The sequence below is a fragment of the Dromiciops gliroides genome, chromosome 4 (assembly GCF_019393635.1).
Source record: "Dromiciops gliroides isolate mDroGli1 chromosome 4, mDroGli1.pri, whole genome shotgun sequence".
Lineage (NCBI taxonomy): Eukaryota > Metazoa > Chordata > Mammalia > Microbiotheria > Microbiotheriidae > Dromiciops > Dromiciops gliroides.
The window spans coordinates 142,217,513-142,235,404 of NC_057864.1; the positions used below are offsets into that span (position 1 = coordinate 142,217,513).

Consider the following 17,892-nt stretch of genomic DNA (forward strand, 5'->3'; position numbering starts at 1 on the left):
AATTAGGTTTATATATGCATATATATGTACATATATAATTAAGTAATATTATTAACATAGCTCCTAGCCATCAAGATGTTCATAAAATGAAAATCATCCTCATACCTATTTCTTCTTTATGATATCGATGAAGTTCATGTGGTAGAACTAAAAAAACAAAAGTACCTGTATACTGAGCTAACCCTTACCTGAAGTAGGATTTATTCTCTTTTGATAATAGAGGGTTTCAAAGAAATAAGAACATGATATTAAAAGACTAAAAGCATCACATATATTTACTGAGATCAACATTAGCACATAATTATGCCTTCTTCCTAGTGGTACCATCAAGGGGAAGAAGCATACAATGTCATTATGTGAGGCACACTCCAAAGCATGAAGAACAGGTGTTAAAATACAAATGAGCTATAACATAATTATATCTTTCACAAAGTGTAGCCTTAGTAATGACTCTGGAATTTTTTTTAATTCCATCTTGGCATCTGTTTATGCTCAGAGCAAAGCTGCTTGAAGTCTCATCTATGTATGGCCTTCTATTATAAAGTTTTTGGACAGAGTTGACTTTCTGTTTAAGAAAAATGTAGATACATAACTGCCAAGTTCTTCAGCTTAACAACTGAATCTTTTCATTTCTGGGGTTTAGGGTCTTCTTCTAAGGGAACATGATTACCCTCCCCTCCCCAATATACATACAAAATTAAAAGTCCAACAAATTCTAAGAGATAATTTCCACCCAATCCAGTCCAACAAGCATTTACTAAGCACTCACTATGAGGTAATGCCCTTCCAGCCACAAAAGGGTCCTTAAATATAACTGACAGGTTCTACAAATAATGGATTCGAAGGGCAATGAGACACTTAGTCCAGGTCTCAATTTCAAAGAGGGGCTTCATTTGTTCCAAGAAAGTTATATTTCAATCTCTCCTTAGAGCTGGCCAAATATATAAATACCCCTCCCAGGGTCTAGTAAGTCTTATGATTAGTGACTTTGTTACTAAAGGGTTAAATATAATTTCCTCCAGATATAATGGGCATCTTTTCCCTTTTGTCTTCTGGAAAGATTAAAAACAAAAACTACATTCTGTATTTGAACTTCATCTGCCTTAGCTTTCTCTCTTACTAAAGGAAATTATCCTAAAGTCTTTAATCCATCTCTCCTAATTTCTTTTCTGAAAAAAATTAGATATTGAGTCACCCACTCCAGACACTTGCCTCTCTTTCATGACATGTAAAGATAGAGAAGATAGGCCAGTCAGGACACTTAGGTTCTAGTTCCATCTGTAGTAGCACTACCTAGCACTGTTACCCTGGGCAAACTACTATTTGACCCAATTTCCTCATCTCTAAAATAAAGATATAGGACTAAATGATCAAAAATGCTTCCCCCTTCTCAAATTCTCTGATTCTAAGCCAAGGAGGAGCAATTGAATATAAGCATATTAGTATTTAAGGAACGAATGGGGAAAAACAAAACAGTGAACATTGCTACAGGGAAGAATTTAAAGTTCAAAAAAACCCTTCAATTTTTAAAGAATGTGCTTCCTAACACTGAAGCAAAAGGTAGGATGAAGAGGGAGAAGCTATTCTCCTTCCTGCCAATTGAATGCCATTTCAAAAGGGGTAAAACCAGACATTGGTAGAATAGATTTGGATAGGCAGAGGAGAAAAAGAAAACTATTACTGGTGAGGAAAATATGTGAGCATGCATAATTATGAGATTGGCTTGGTTGAAACTATGGCTTCCTGTTGGGGAGTAATAGAGTAGGAAGAGTACTAAACTTAAAGACAGGAGAGAAGTGGGTTCAGATTTTGCCTCTGATGCTGTCTATGGAATTGTGGGGAGATTATTTAACTTCTGAGCATTGTTCTCTTCATCTACAAAATGGGGATCAAAATAGTTCCTACCTCAAAGGGTTGCTGGAAGCATCAAATGAAATTATGGGTGTGAAGCTCTTTGTAAATTTTACAATACTATAGGAATGTTAGCTGTTATTACTAGCATCAGTGCAAGGTGGGTTTAGATGACTAGAAAGAGGCCCAGGCCATATTATGGAGGTGAATATGCAACCAAATAGTTTTACTATTGCCCGTAGGCAATAGACAATAAAATATGATGATAATACATGTAGTTTGATACCATTTGACAAACATGCATTAATCAATTACTAGTCAATCAATAAACATTTATTAAATACCTACCAGATACTTGGCACTTATATTCTACAGAACACAAAGGCAAGACATGGAGGATAGATATAAAGGAATAAGGGATGGCTCCCTCTTTCAAGGAATTTGGACTCTAGTTGGGGGAGAGAAGACATACAAACATAAATATGCTTAAAGCAATTATGGGGTTCCTTATGTAGGGAAAATGATAACATTGCTGGTGTAATTAATTTTAATTTTCCTTAAATTTAGCCTTCAAATCACCACAAGAAAATGGAAAAACATATTTGTTTAAAAGCTAATTCCTTCTCAAAAAGATTTTAACTCTCAAAATCAAACTCATACTAAGATAAAACTAACCTTTTTTTAAAAAAGTACCTAAGTTTTACTTACATATTAAATAGAAAATGAAAGACCTTCTCAAATGCTTAATTTTCCAAGTCACAACAGAAGCTCTCAACTAAGCTGGAAAGGAAATCTCTTTAGCACCATCTCACAGTCAGGGGCAATTCATATCTTCAGATTTAATATTTTTCTTACATATTGCTTATTTTCCTGATCTAAAACAAACCTGGCTCAGAACCTCTAAAGATTTATTGTAGGCTTTGATGAGGTCTAGTTTTAGTAGATCACTAAAAGGTCCCAGAAGCAAATGAAAATATATTTTTTTAAAAAAATAAGTAAAAACAATGTGCATGTATATCCAAATTGTATAAACCAACTGCATATGCACTTTTCACAGTGCAGTCACAGGAACACATACACACATGAGGTCTCCTTTGTGGAGAAAGAACAGTAAAACTAAAGGATAAAAGAAAGGGTAACAGAATTTTCACTTACCTCCCTAATTGCTATTTCTTTTCTTTTCTTTTTTTTTTTTTGGCGAGGCAATTGGGGTTAAGTGACTTGCCCAGGGTCACACAGCTAGTAAGTGTTAACTGTCTGAGACCGGATTTGAACTCAGTCCTCCTGAATCCAGGGCCGGTGCTCTATCCACTTCGCCACCTAGCTGCCCCCTAATTGCTATTTCAAGAAGAAATCTTCCCAGCCCTGCCCCCCTTGTCCTCCTCTGAATAAGCAAGGCTTAAATTGGATAGGGTTTTTTAAGGCATTCAGATCTGGTGCTTTTTAATAAATGCCAGACTTTCTAATAATAAAATAATAATTTAGATGTAGGAAATGATAAAGTCCTTCACTGGCATGAAAAAAAGAAAGAAAAGGAATCAGGTACTTTAAAAACCTACCTGAAATGTCAAAATGAAATATTTCCTCTTTATCCCACAGCTTCTAAAATTTGTTCTGTGCCTCATGGAAGAAATTTTATATTGACATTATTCCAGAGAGCCTATGAGCTTACAGTTGTAAACTGAACATAATTCTCAACCATGGGCAACTCCAGCAAACAAATAATGAAGGATATGTTCAGGACCAAGGGAAGGAAAGATGAAAACAGAGATAATAAAAATGCATCTTGGGCTACAAAGATTGCTGAATGTTCCTACTGGATTTTTCTAATATCTCAATCTTTCAATAAATGCTCATAGAATAGGGTTCTTCAGTTAATTTCAGTAAATGCCCACCTTTTACCTCTTGATAACAAAACAAAACAACAACCATTCTAAGACTATCATAAAATCAGTTTCAGAAAAAAATCATTTTTATAGAAATCTTTGATCAATTTTAGCAAGGTCTAGAAAGTATTTAATCATCCACATTTTTGTAAAAACAATGCCCCCAAATTTATGTTAAAACAACACATCTTGGATCAATTCTCTTTACCTACAAACATAGGCCTGCATCTCATTGTCCCAATATGAATACCCCACCCAATACAGCCATGTCCCTACACAGTCATCTCCTCCAAGAAGTCTTCCCTAACTCCATGCCATTTCCGTCACTCCCCTACATTTTGACCCTAAGTATATAAATGCTTTAAATAACATTTTGTAAACTTGTTACTATTCTCTAGACATTCAAATCTAGTACAATATAGTACAGTAAATTATCTCTCCAACTGCACTACAAATTCAAGAGAAGAAATTTCTTTGGGCCTCTCCAAAGCACACAGTATATATTCAATAATTCTTTGCTGCCTGAATGACTATAGTTTTTTGTTTTTTTGTGAGGCAATTGGGGTTAAGTGACTTGCCCAGGGTCACACAGCTAGTAATTGTTAAGTGTCTGAGGCCGGATTTGAACTCAGGTCCTCCTGAATCCAGGGCTGGTGCTCTATCCACTGAGCCACCTAGCTGCCCCATGACTATAGTTTTTTAATAGAATCAATTTGTAGTTTATCCAATATCTTTTAAAAGAATGTTAATTAGTATAGCAAAATAGTATATTTCCCGGGTTAAAAACAAAACAAAATACTACCTGGAAAGAAAGATTCCATAAAACTTCATCTTTAATACTTCTAACTCATAAGAACTTTCTCAGTGTTAGGGCAGCGGAAAGGAATATATTTAGACAGAGGGCACAGGTGTGAATTGAATATGAAGGGATTATATCTGTAAAGAATTTATTTTTTGTTTATTCCCCGCTTTTTGTGGGGCAGGCAGGGTGGGGTGCCTTATGTCTGGGGCCGGATTTGGGCTCGGGGCCTCCTGGGTCCAGGGCTGGTGCTTCGTCCACTGAGTCACCTAGATGTCTCATGATGACATCGTTAAAATAAAATTAAGGGGTGAGAGGAATGCACTGGAAGAAAGGGAAAGGGGGAGGTGGAATGGGGTAAAGTAGCTCACATAAAAGAAACAAGAAAAAGCTTATGGAATGGAAGGGAAGATGGGGAAGGAGTGGGGGAGTGAGTGAGCTTTACTTTCATCAGAATCAGCTCAAAGAGGGAATAATATACACACTCACATAGGTATAGTAATACATCTTGCCCCATGGGAAAATGGCAGGGGAAGGGGATAAGGGGGGAGAGGTGAAGGAAGGGAGGGGCAGATTGGAGGAGAGGGCAGTAAAAAGAAAACATTTTTGAGGAGGGATAGGGTAAAAGAAGATATCAAATAGAGTAAATATCAAGGGGAGGGAATAGGATGGAGGGTAATACAGTTAGCAATAGTAACTGTGAAAGAAATGATGAGCAGGATACTATCAGAAGAACTTATGAAAAATGCAATCCATCTACAGAGAAAGAACTGATGGTATCTGAATACAGATTGAAGTAACATTTTTTTTGTTAGATCCTCTTTCTAAAGTTATTTTGTCTGTTTTCTTTCACAACCTGACTAATGTGGATATGTTTCGCATGACTGCACATGTATAACTTATATTGAATTGCTTAATTTCCTAGGGATGGAGGGAGGAAGAGAATTTGGAACACAAAGTTTTAGAAAATCAATGTAAAAATTTGTTTTTACATGTAACTTGGAGGAAATTCTAAGTGAATTTATTATTTTTAAAAAAAGTTTATCTTTAAGATCCCTTCTAGCTCTAAAATCTTATGGTTCTTTTGAATCCCTAATGTGGGCATTCAGTTGTTATACATATGGGCCATGGAATTTATAAATCAGTACCTAACCAGATAAAAAGTGCTACATGTCTAAAATGAAAATTATATCACCTCCTGACTAGGAAATAGATTTAAATCTCATACCATAGACTGAGTTACTCTGCAAGGGCACCAACATTCTGGTATGGTTATTTGGGAAGGAAGAGATATGGAATACAAAATGCCTAGGTACAATTGTTTCATCTGCTTCTAAGATTAGAATAGTACTTCTCTTTGCCTACTCATTCACATTGTACTTGATTCATCCTTTCTGAAAAATTCAAAAGAATTTGTAGTAATATTTGAGTTAAAGAGATAGAAGGTGAAATGAATAGAGCTCTAAGTCTAGATTCAGAAAGACATCAGTTCAAATCCATCCCCAGAAATTTACTAGTTGCGTGATCCTGGATAAGTTACTTAACCTCTGTGTGCCTTAGTTTCTTCATCTGTAAAAAAAAAATGGGGGTGGGGGTGATAATAATAATAATACCTACCTCCCAAGGTTGTTGTGAGGATAAAATGAAATAATATTTGTAAAGTGCTTTTCAAACCTTAAAGAACTATGTAAATGTTAGCTAATATTATTATTAATAAGATACCATTCTATTTCAGTCTACTTGTTTAATTCTTCAAGGATCTGTAATTTTATCAATGTGTTCATCTTATCTTCACTAATAAAGACTATAACCCATGATTGCCTTAGATGGTTAATTATGACTAAAATATTTTATCAACCTGTCGCCATCCTGGTAATAAACCTCTCCAAATGTATCTGACCTGTTCCTAGGATGACAAATAGTCACTAGGCCTATACCCAAAGCCTTTCCAGTTTGATAATACCTGCAGCCAGAGCTTACAGTCTGTTAGTTCAGTCTTCAAGAACCTAATGTCACCTTTGAGTCACAATGAAGCATCAGAGGTCAATTTTAGGGGCTCCACTGTTTAAATTAATTGAATAGGACTTTGGAGAAGGAAATATGCAGAAATATTCCTATCTTCTTATCTTTTATGGCTGGGGTTTTTTATATGGATACAAATCTTAGTGTTGAAACTTCTAATAAAAATCTTAAAGAAATGAGAACACGATATTTATTCAGAACCATAAACCTTATAGAAATTGAAAGACCCCAACTTTCTAATTTTTTTTTTTTTTGCAGGGCAATGAGGGTTAAGTGACTTGCTCAGGGTCACACAGCTAGGTAAGTGTCAAGTGTCTGAGACTGGATTTGAACTCAGGTCCTCCTGAGTCCAAGGCCAGTGCTTTATCCACTGTGCCACCTAGCTGCCCCAAGACCCCAACTTTCAATAGATAGCAGTATACCACTATGAAGTGTGACACGCATTTTTTGCATTACTCCCATTTTTTGTAAAGCAAAGGAAAAGGTTTCTTACTGTAAAGGTACTCTTTTTGTTCCTATAATATGAACCCCTTATTTGTGGTTTGTGGTAATATTTCAAATAAGAAAGAAATTCATTTAAACAAGAACACACATTGAGTGAATGAGAGTTTAATTCAGGAGAATAAGAAAGCAATTACAAATCTCAACATAACAAATATAAAGAAAGAAAAAGGTTTGTTTAAAAAAAAAAAACACCAGGCAGGCAGGCTGTGTGGTATAGAAGTTTATTTAGAAAGGAAAAGGGTATGCTATCCTTAATAGATAAAGAAGATGCTGCTGACCCACCTTGAGCAGGCCATGAGTGATAAGTGTGGTATAAATAAAAGGAGTCAGAACTACTTACTTCATCTTTATTTTCCTCATCTGCAAAAAGGGGGTGATGGTAGCAGCTACTTTCCGGGGCTTTGGATAAAATTAGATCGATCATATTTATAAAGCACTTCATAAAATATAAAATGCCATATACATGCTAGTTATTATTATTATTACAAACATTATTAATTCAATTCTCTTAGTAACAGTTTCCTCATCTGCAAAAGGAGCAAAATGGTACCTGTACTTCCTACCCTTTGGCACTGATGTGACAAAGGTGCTTTGAAAACAAACCATAAAGAAGTATGAGCCTTGTCATATACCGAACTACTATCATTATTATGTATCCTGGCTTCTTTTCTTTTTTTTTTTTCCTTTTTTTCAGACTGGGTCTCCCTTCCTGTCTAGGCTAGAAATACAGTAGCCATTCATGGCCCTCACCACATACTAATCAACATGGAAGCCTTGACCTGCTCCATTTCCAATTTGGGCCAGTTCTCCTCTCCTTTGGCAAGTTATCGGCCCTCCCTGCTCCCAGAGGCTCACTATATTGGTGCAAGATTTAAAGAAGACACCCAATAAGTTTAGCCTGCTGCAGCTCAAAACTTCTGAGGTCAAGCAATCCACCATCCCCAACCTCCCCAGTAGCAGGGATTACAGGAAGACATTACTACTTCCAGAAATCAGAGTTGTTTTTCCTGTAGTGACAATGGATTACGATCAGCTAATTCTTACTTGTGCTAACACCCCCTTACAAAAAACAGGTCAAACTCACTAGCTTTTGCTCCAGCACTCTTAGAAAACATTGTGTCTTTTACTCTTTATCTGAATCCAGAGTGTTTTCTGAAGTGGCATTTTGAACACATCTCTTCCATAAAGATTCCTCTAAACTGGCTAGGTGGAGCAGTGGATAAAGCACCGGCCCTGGATTCAGGAGGACCTGAGTTCAAATCTTTTTGGTTTTTTGAGGGGTAATGAGGGTTAAGTGACTTGCCCAGGGTCACACAAGTGTCTGAGGCAACATGGGTCACTGATTTAATTCATCTCAAGAGAAAGTGATGCTGGGAAGGAGCATTACATACTGGACAAATACTATACAGATAAGATAAGCAAATCAGATTACTAAGGATTTTGGTATTGACTTGAGAGCTTCCAGTGAGCCTAGTATTATTTGTATTAGATTTTTCTTGTCCAGGTATGGGTTTACTTATTCTCCTCCTTAGAAAGGACTTGGGTTCACTGACCACATTTATTAACTGATGGAATTTTGAAAGAGATATTAATTGAGTAGAACTGTTTCATTTGCTACTCCTGCAATGGTAATAGCAGTGTCCTAATGAGTACTTCTCAAATATAAATTACTACAGTAAAATACCTCCACAGAATAGCCCTACTGACTGAAGCTCACTAATATTCATCCTCTGATTCTTTCATCTTCATTAAATTTTACTCTAAATTTCTCTCACTAACAATTGAAAACACCGACATATTTCACCAAGACCAAGATCATTTAGCTTGAGCTTGTCTTGCTAGCCTAATCTCATCTCTCCCTTATCATATGCCTGACCTTGCATCCATTCTCTTATCCAATCCTATATTCTCAAAAGAAAAGATGGTCTCTCTATCTCTGAATTTAACACACCCCTCTCCAACATTTTCATTTTTTCTTGTTATTGATTTAATCCTCAATATCTTTAAACATATTCTAATTTCCTCTTTCTAAAAACCAGACAAAAGAAAACATTTCCTTGTTCAACTACCCTTAGTCTCTAGAGGGGGAGATACAAACAGAAGTACAACTGACAGAATGGAAATAGTGGGCATGGAGAATAGGCTGTATGTGGGCAGCGGGAAATGATGAGCTCAGTTTTCAACATTTTGAGAATAAGGTGATGGAATGGGTGTAAGTTATAGGGAAACAGATGTAGGTTAAAGGTAAAGAAAAGTTTCCCAACAATTAGAGTAATCTAAAATTGGAATGGTCTTTCCAGAGGTGGTCATCTTTCACTTCAGGTCTTCGTGGGAAGATTGTACAATTACTTCAGCATATTGACATGAGGATTCTTATACAGATTGTAACTATTAGAATAACGCCACCTGCTGGAGACTTACTGTAGAAGAGTTCCGCCCATGAAGCAAAGGTCTTTGAGGGCAAGACCAGGAGTCTTTTCTTTGGCGTCAGGAAGTGACCGGGCTAGTGGGAGGAGGAAGGAAGAGACTGGCGCTCGCTCTGATGCTCTTTCCTGGGGACTCTGGCAGAGAAGGGAGCTAGAAATGTGCTCTCCCTTTAATAGATAGGAATCTAGGCCTTTCTCTCTCTCTTTACCAAATTCTTATTCTCCTTAATAAATGCTTAAAAGCCTAACTATTGCTAAAGCTTATAATTTATTGGCGACCACTCATTAGATATTTTAGACAGACTAGCTAGAATTTTAGCCCTTAACAAGATACAGGTTGGACTAAATAGCCCTTATGGTCTCTTTCAACTCTGAGATTCCTTGATTTGAGGTCTTTTAAGCACCTGAAAATATAGGAGATGGAGTCTCTAAAGTTATTCTCATAAGGCTGATTGTTGAAGATGAGAGAATGCTTTCACTAAGAGATTATAAAGGGTGAAAGACTGCATGTTACACTTTAAAAGAAGATTGGAAGAGGCAGCTCAGTGGTGCAGTGGATAAAGCACTGGCCTTTGATTCAGGAGGACCTGAGTTCAAATCTGGCCTCAGAAACTTGACACTTACTAGAAGTGTGACCCTGGGCAAGTCACTTAACCCTCATTGCCTTGCCAAAAAAAGAAGGAGGAGGGGGAGGAGGAGGAGGAGAAGAAGAAGGAGAAGAAAAAGGAGAAGATGATGAAGATGATGAAAATGAAGATTGAATTTGGTGTCAAAGCACCTAGATTCAAATCCTGGTTCTGCCACTTATTATCTACATGAACTTGGGAAATTCACATCTCTCTCAGCCTCAGTCTCTAGAGTTCCTTCCTGTCCAACTCTAGAGCTATGATCTTATGACTAAACTTGAGAGAGCACCCATAATCAGGTACTGGAAAGAATAAGGAAAACTCGAAAAGAAGGAAGAGAAACACAAATTAGAAGTGGATGAGGAAAGTATATGTTATAGCACCCAGGGAAAAGGAGTTCAGGGAGGATAAGGACAGAGAAAATGCCATTGGATTTAGCATTGATGAGATAATTTGTGGTTCTTTAAGAGAGTGGATTGGGAAAGCAAAATGTGCAAAGGAGCCTGGACTTGGCATTAAAAGATATGGGTGGGGCAGCTAGGTGGTGCAGTGGGTAGAGCACCACCAGCCCTGGATTTAGGAGGGCCTGAGTTCAAATCCTGCCTCAGACACTTGATACTTACTAGATTTGTGACCCTGGGCAAGTCACTTAAGCCCAATCACCTCACCAAAAAACAAACAAATAAACAAAAGATATGGGTTCAAGCATCAGTAGCCATTTGTTATCCATATGATAACATCCTAGGATTGCTAGAGATTTATTTATTGACTAAACAGCTAAGAATCCCAGAGTCAATATAATTATATTTTTCTAATTAAGGCAAATTAAATACTTATATTGTTTGGGAGTTGGGGGTGGAATTTAGAAAATAGAAACTTGATCATGTTTAAATGCAGAAAGGAAGAAACCAATGACAAGGAAGAAAAGAGAGGAATAGGATAAACTGAGAGTGAGCAAGTCAAGTCATAATTTCTATTTAACCTGTTTCCTTATCTGCAAAATGGGGATGATGATACTTACCTGGCATACCCTAGTGTGTTAGGAAATAATATTTGAACTTGCAAAGTGAAATGTAAACATGAGCTATTACTATTCTAGTATAAGAGAGTGACAGAAACTAGAAGTAGCTCAATGGACCAGGGAATCTGAATGAAAAAAGAATAAGGACTGGGATGGTAGTTGAGCTATGGTGGGGACAACAACAAGTAAAGGGCACTTTAAAATAGGAAGAAGCCATTCTGCTTGAAGGCAAAAGGAAAGGATGCCCTGAGGAAAGAGGTAGGAAGGGTCCATTAGTATAGAAGGAGGGTTTAGATTTGCAGAAAAGAACCTTTATCCGAAATTAAGAAAAAAATGGAAATAAAGACAGTGACATATTGAGATAAAAAATAGAGAGTGTTTGGAAACTGGAGGACTTATGCTAATGGGCCTCAACATTTTTTCTAGAGTAGGACTGAATGTGGATCAGCCAATTACCTTCTCCTTTTGTTTTTCCTAAGTTCCTTGTGTACAGTTTGGGATGTACTCTACCAATATCTATTCATGTGACTTTGAACACTGGTCACAGAATCTTTCAAAGATTCAGTTTTTTTATTTGAGAAATAAAGTTCATTGGACTACATGACCACTGAGGTTCTTCCGGTTTCAACATTCCCCATTCTAGGATTATGCGCTGGCTTTGTTCTCTACTTGCTTCATGGTGGTCTGTCTTTTCTTCTCAATCAGACCCTAGGTTCCATGGAGGTAAATAGTACTTTACAATCAGTAGGCACTCAATCCATTAGACTGTGAGGTCCTTGAGACTAGGAACTGTCATTTACCTTTCTTTCTATTCTTAGCAGAGTACCTGGTACATAATAGGTGTTTAACAAATGTTTCTTGAGGGGGAAGCTAGGTGGCGCAGTGGATAAAGCACTACCCTAGATTCAGGGGGACCTGAGTTCAAATTCAACCTCAGACACTTGACACTTACTAGCTGTGTGACCCTGGGCAAGTCACTTAACCCTCATTGCCGCACAAAAAACAAACATAAATGTTTCTTGACTCCTTGACTAATAAATATTTGCTGAATTGAAGTGCTTAAAGGGGTATCTCAACTTTTTTTTTTTAAGGCAATGGGAGTTAAGTGACTTGCCCAGGGTCACACAACTAGTAAGCGTCAAGTGTCTGAGGCCGGATTTGAACTTAGGTACTCCTGAATCCAGGGCCAATGCTTTAACCACTGCACCATTTAGCTGCCCCTCAACTTCTTTTTAAAAGACTGTAGGATCTAATATTCAGCCTACAACAGGTGTGATAGATAGATACATAGACACATAGATTTTTTTTAATGAATGAAAATTTTATATCACATCACATCTACCCCCACAAACACAATTTCATACTTCCATTTATATTACATAAGTATTGCTTTTTGAGTTAAGCTCTCTAGACCACTGACTAAAGCCAAATCAGGCTTGAGATGATACTTCAAAATGTCTCCTTATCCCTTTACCACAACAGACCCTTTGCACACTGACATCTGGAAATACCCAGAGCTTGGAAGCCCAGGCTGATTGTCCATTAATTAATACAAAATCAAAATACCTTTTAACAATTTGCATAGGATTTATTAGCTAAAAAATATATTTTTAAAAAATCTATTTTGCTGGATCATGCATATTTGTTACAAATATTTTGTTTTTCTTTTCTTTTTTCAATGGTGGTTGGGAGGGCGGGGAGAGAAAAATCAATTTTTGTTCATTGAAAAGAATTTAACAATTGGCAGAAGAGCACTTATCTGCCAGAAAGAAATTGGAATGGGAGTCAGGATACCTGGGTCTTGTCCCAGTTCTGTCACTAATGAGCTGAATGACCTTCCGGAAACTACTTAGCTTCCTTAAACCTCAATTTCCTCATCTATTAAAAAAAAAAAAGCCCAGAGAGATAAATAAAAGCTAAACTATGCCCCCACAGAGTTGGCGATAGGGTTAAACTAGATATGTTCTGTGAAATATCTTTAAAGGAGAAAGTCACATATACTGTACTATCTGCTTTACATTATCTGAGATAGAGATGGCTATGTCCCCCTAGAGGGATAATCACTGTGAAGGGTTTTAGAGTCAGCACACCAAACAAGGGAAACCTATGCAGGCCAAATTTTTTTTTAGTACCAAGCCATTCTTGCATACAGGACATACTCTTCCCCAAGGGTAAATAAACTGTGCCTGTACAATCTAAAGAAGGACAAGAACAGCAAGTGATAATGGAAAAATCAGCTCTTAGGACTTAGAACTGGAAGGGACCTTAGAAGTCATATGGTCCAACCCTCTTATCTTTAGATAAGAAAACTGAAGCCCAAAGAGATGAAGTGAATTGCTCCAGTCCACATGCATAAGTGCCAGCAACAAGATTTGAACCCAGGTATTCTAATTCCTGATATACTGACTCTTTCCATTAAACCATGCTCTCTCTTGACCAGTGGCATTTTAATGTAATAAGCATACGGTCAACAGAATTCTATTTAAGATTTTAGGAAGTAGAATAACTACAGAAAACAATATTTTCAGAAATTGGATAACGTTTAACAAAATTGTCTAGGCCAGCTCACTTTAAGAATTTTTTTCTAAAATAGAAATTTACTATTGTAGACAATGTATGTGTACACATAAATATTAAGAAATATATACATATTGGGGCAGCTAGGTGGCACAGTGGATAGAGCACTGGCCGTGGATTCAGGAGGACCTGAGTTCAAATCCAGATTCAGACACTTGACACTAGCTGTGTGACCCTTGGGCAAGTCACTTAACCCTCATTGACCCGCAAAAAAAAAGAAAAGAAAAGAAATATATACATATACATTTGGAGCAGATAGGTGGTACAGTGGATAAAGTGCTGGTCCTGGAGTGATGAAGACTCATCTTTGTGAGTTCAGATCCCACCTCAGACATTAGCTGTGTGATCCTGGGCAAGTCACTTAACCCTGTTTGCTTTGGTTTCCCCATCTGTTAAGTGAGCTGGAGAAGGAAATGTCAAATCACTCCAGTATTTTTGCCAAGGAAACCCCAAATGGGGGCATGAAGAGTTGGTCATGAGTGAAATGACTGAACAACAAATAAGGAACCAGTGAAGGTAGGGATTATTCACCTTAACCAACCAGTTCTAAGGAAGAGAAGTCAACTCATAAGCACTGAAGTGAATGAGGAAAATGCAGGGAAGGGCAATGAGTGCAAATAATGCCAGAGGGCTATATCATGCTAAAAGCCATTTCAATTGTGGAGGGAAAAAACCTGAGAAACCAACAGTAAAAATGTGAACCAATAGTCCTAACTTGCCTTAAACATCACCCCTTCTATAAAGGATAGCTTTCTGTGGGGATAAGGCTACCAATTTCAATGCCCTGGATTGCCAAATCTAAATAAATCCCTTAGGTTTGAATCACCTCAAGAGGATGGTTTCAATCCTCTAGTCAAAAAATATAAAATACCTTGTTTTCTTCACAATCATAGACTTTAATGGTCAACTGTTTAATTTCCCTTTTCCAAACAGGATAGCTTCATTACTAAAGGGAAGTCTTAACAGTATAACTGAATATGCTATCTACGTGATGCAGATTGTTACACACATAAGCAATTTGCTTGAAGAAGAGTACATATGATGAATCTGGCCCCAGGAGAAAAAAAAAGACTAATTGAATTTAAAGAATGAGGCTCTCATCCTAACCTCATAAACATTTTGGAACCATCTATTCTTGCAAATCAAAGATGTGGAGCTGAATAGTGTAATAACAGCAGACTGTGTAATTATCAAAGAATATGGCATGGCAAATCTCCAAAATAAAATTTCTAATTTTAAAGGATAAAAAGCACATTCCCCCCTTTCATATCTTAATCCTCCAACAAAAACTTCCCTATTCCATTTTGCTCCCCTCTTCAAGGTCATCCATCATCAGCACAACATCCTAAGGATGTTTTAGTAAAAGAAAAATCTAGACTAGACTTGCCAGATCTTCACAAGCACAAGGTCCACTTATCAAGGGTGTTACTTTGAAAGATGGGCAGCTGTCAAGTGGCAAAGGGTTAACATTACTTTATATGTACACAGGCACATTAGCAAGCCCATTACCTCTGTTCCCATTAAGTATTCTGATAACACCACCTCTATGAGCTCAGCTTAACATTTAAGTCTGCAGCAAACCCATAATTGCACAAAGCTTTCCAAAATGTTCAAGTTAATTTTAACCCTATGGAATTTAATTTTAAAACCGAAGAAAGAGAAAAAAATTCTGCTGTAACTATGTATTTTTTCAACAAAAATATTTTTCCATCCCCTTTGTATGTTCACTTTAAAAATAAGAAGAGGAAAGTTTCAAACAGTCTCATTTTTTAAAAAAGAAAAACAAATTATTGTAATCTTAACAAGCTTAAAATATTTCCATGAAAAATGTTTTACGCAGATCATTTTAACAGTGTATTGGTCAACAATGTAGCCAGACAATTGAAAACAACATATTTGGTGGTGCATGATATGGAATTGTTATGCTAGATAGCTTTTCTCCTAATGTAGATCTTTGATTTTATTTTTTGCCAAAGGTTTTTTTTTTCCCCTAATGTTCAAAAATAAATACTGATAATATTCCCAAAGTAAAGCAAATAAGGGAGAAGAAAAATCAGTACTCTTGCAGCACAAAAATTCACCTTTCAGTTTGCTTGAGATTTAAACATCATTTGTATACCTGAGTATTAATATCTAATTAATTCAAAATTCACTCATCCTTAAAGTTTGTGATTGGAAGGTAAATTGTAACTTGGGGAATAATCTCTATATCACTGCTGAAAGAGAAGTAACCCAGAAGCAGCAGAGGCTGCAGTCCTCAGACACTGGAGACTAAGTGGATTTTATTGAAAATTAAGTTAAAATATTCTGTATTTTAAAAAGAGAAGGGGAAAAAAACAAAGGCGAGTATTAAAAGAACATCTTAAGGCGTTTATATATATATATATATATATATATATATATATATATATATATATATTCACTAGCTTCCCTTTAGCAAGAACTTATTTTATTTTCTGTCAAAGGGCATTTCAGTCCCAGTTTTTAGGGTGAGCTATCCTTCTGCCTGGTAAGTATCTGCAGTGTACGGAACAAATCAGAGAGGGAGAAACAGTGCCAAAAGGTACTTAGGGAGAAAAAAAAATGGTATGAGTACAGAGCCAAAATCTTTCCCTGCTGGCCACCCCAATGCTCCAGTCACCCAGCTGCTCCCACCCTCTATATTTTATCGCACTCAGCATTTCACAATTGTCTGCTTAAACCAGTACTTAGAAAAATGACACTCTCATAAAGCTACCATGCACACACACACACACACACATACACAATCTTAAACTGTCACTGTACTGATAGAGCACAATCTCCAGCAATAGTCTAATACACCACGGAGGTATTTAGCCAACCAGCCAACCCTTCTGCCCCACCTTCACTTAGGAAAACCTGCTCAGGAGAGACCAACCTGACCCAGCTCAGGCTGCTCACGCATGCAAGCTGAATACGTAAATCTCTTTATTATTTCCCGGCACACAGCATGCATGTCAAAGTGAAAAGCATGAGAAATGGGGATACGCAGGAATTCCCAGCAAGATTTCTCCCTGCCCACCCCCCCTGCCACCACAAGTGATTCCCTGCAAAGAGTCTCAGTCTCAGTCTCTCTCTCTCTCTCTCTCTCTCTCTCTCTCTCTCTCTCTCTCTCTCCCCCCCACCCTACCTACAGGGTGTACGTTTCCCCCTTATATATATGCAAAGCATGCTAACAGAGTGTCCTCTCTTTCCCCCCACCCAGCCCTACAGGTACCCCTAACGCTTCCTGTACCCTATCCATCATCTTCATGCTTGTAAGGCACAAGCATCCTCATGCTTCTAAGGAAAAAGAGCTTGTGAGCTTCTCATCTCTCTCATCCTTACAATAGCTTTCTCTATTCATCTCTTCCCCCCCCCCAATTTCTTCTTACTCCCTCCTACTCTTCTTTTGCCCTTCTTCCTCCTCCCCCCCCCCACTTGCCCATCCTAACGAGCCACTAGCTGCTCCATTCCTACCTACCGGGTACACTATCACCTGCACCCCCTCCTCTCACTCAGCCAAAGACCACGCTAGTTGATGGCATCCCCTTCCCCCACTAAGCTTCTCCAGGGTCCTGCCAGGTGAGGATGAAAAGTGTGATGCTTACAGTTCGCAGGAACTGTATCTCATCCTCGCCCTCGCCCCCATCGGCCATGGCTCCGCTCCTCAGCCGGGGAGCCGGCTCCGGTCCCTTGGTGAAGCCTGGTGGTGGCTCTCTTTCTGCTGCTGCTGCTGCTGCTGTTGCTGCTGCTGCTGTTGCCGCCGCTGCTGCTGCTGCAGCTGCCCAGAGTTGGGGAGCGGGAGGGAGAGTGGGAGGGGAAAGCCGGGCTGTACGGTGCGGTGTGAGGCAGTCAACCCCCCTGCAAAGAGGAGGAGGACAAGGAGGAGGAGACGGGGGAGGAGGGGAAAGGGGGGCGGGGAGCAGCGAGCTAAGGAAGATGACACCGCTTCGCACCGAGCAGAGGGGAAGAGGGGGAAGGGAGGAAAGAATGGAGGGAGAGGGGACCAGGGGTCCGGGGGGGGGGGGGGAAGAGGGGAGTCAGCCCAAGCAGCCCCAGTCTCTACTCGTTCCTCTCCGGGGTCCGGCTGGCAGCAGGTTGACGAGTCTGCCCGGGCTCCTCTGTTCAAGTGCAAGGAGCTACAAGGGATATGATTAGTGATGCGGTGGGGGTGGGA

The 17,892-nt window shown here is 38.4% G+C and overlaps 1 protein-coding gene across 1 annotated transcript in view; it reads right to left on the reverse strand.

Annotated features, from left to right (window-relative positions):
- RYR2 (ryanodine receptor 2) overlaps positions 1-17,507 on the reverse strand; it is a 758,695-nt gene extending 741,188 nt beyond the window's left edge. Inside the window, 1 exon segment of the mRNA XM_044000528.1 lies at positions 17,324-17,507. Within this exon segment, the coding sequence (XP_043856463.1) occupies positions 17,324-17,371 (48 nt within the window). The 5' untranslated portion in view covers positions 17,372-17,507.
- Between the last annotated feature and the right edge of the window lie 385 nt (positions 17,508-17,892).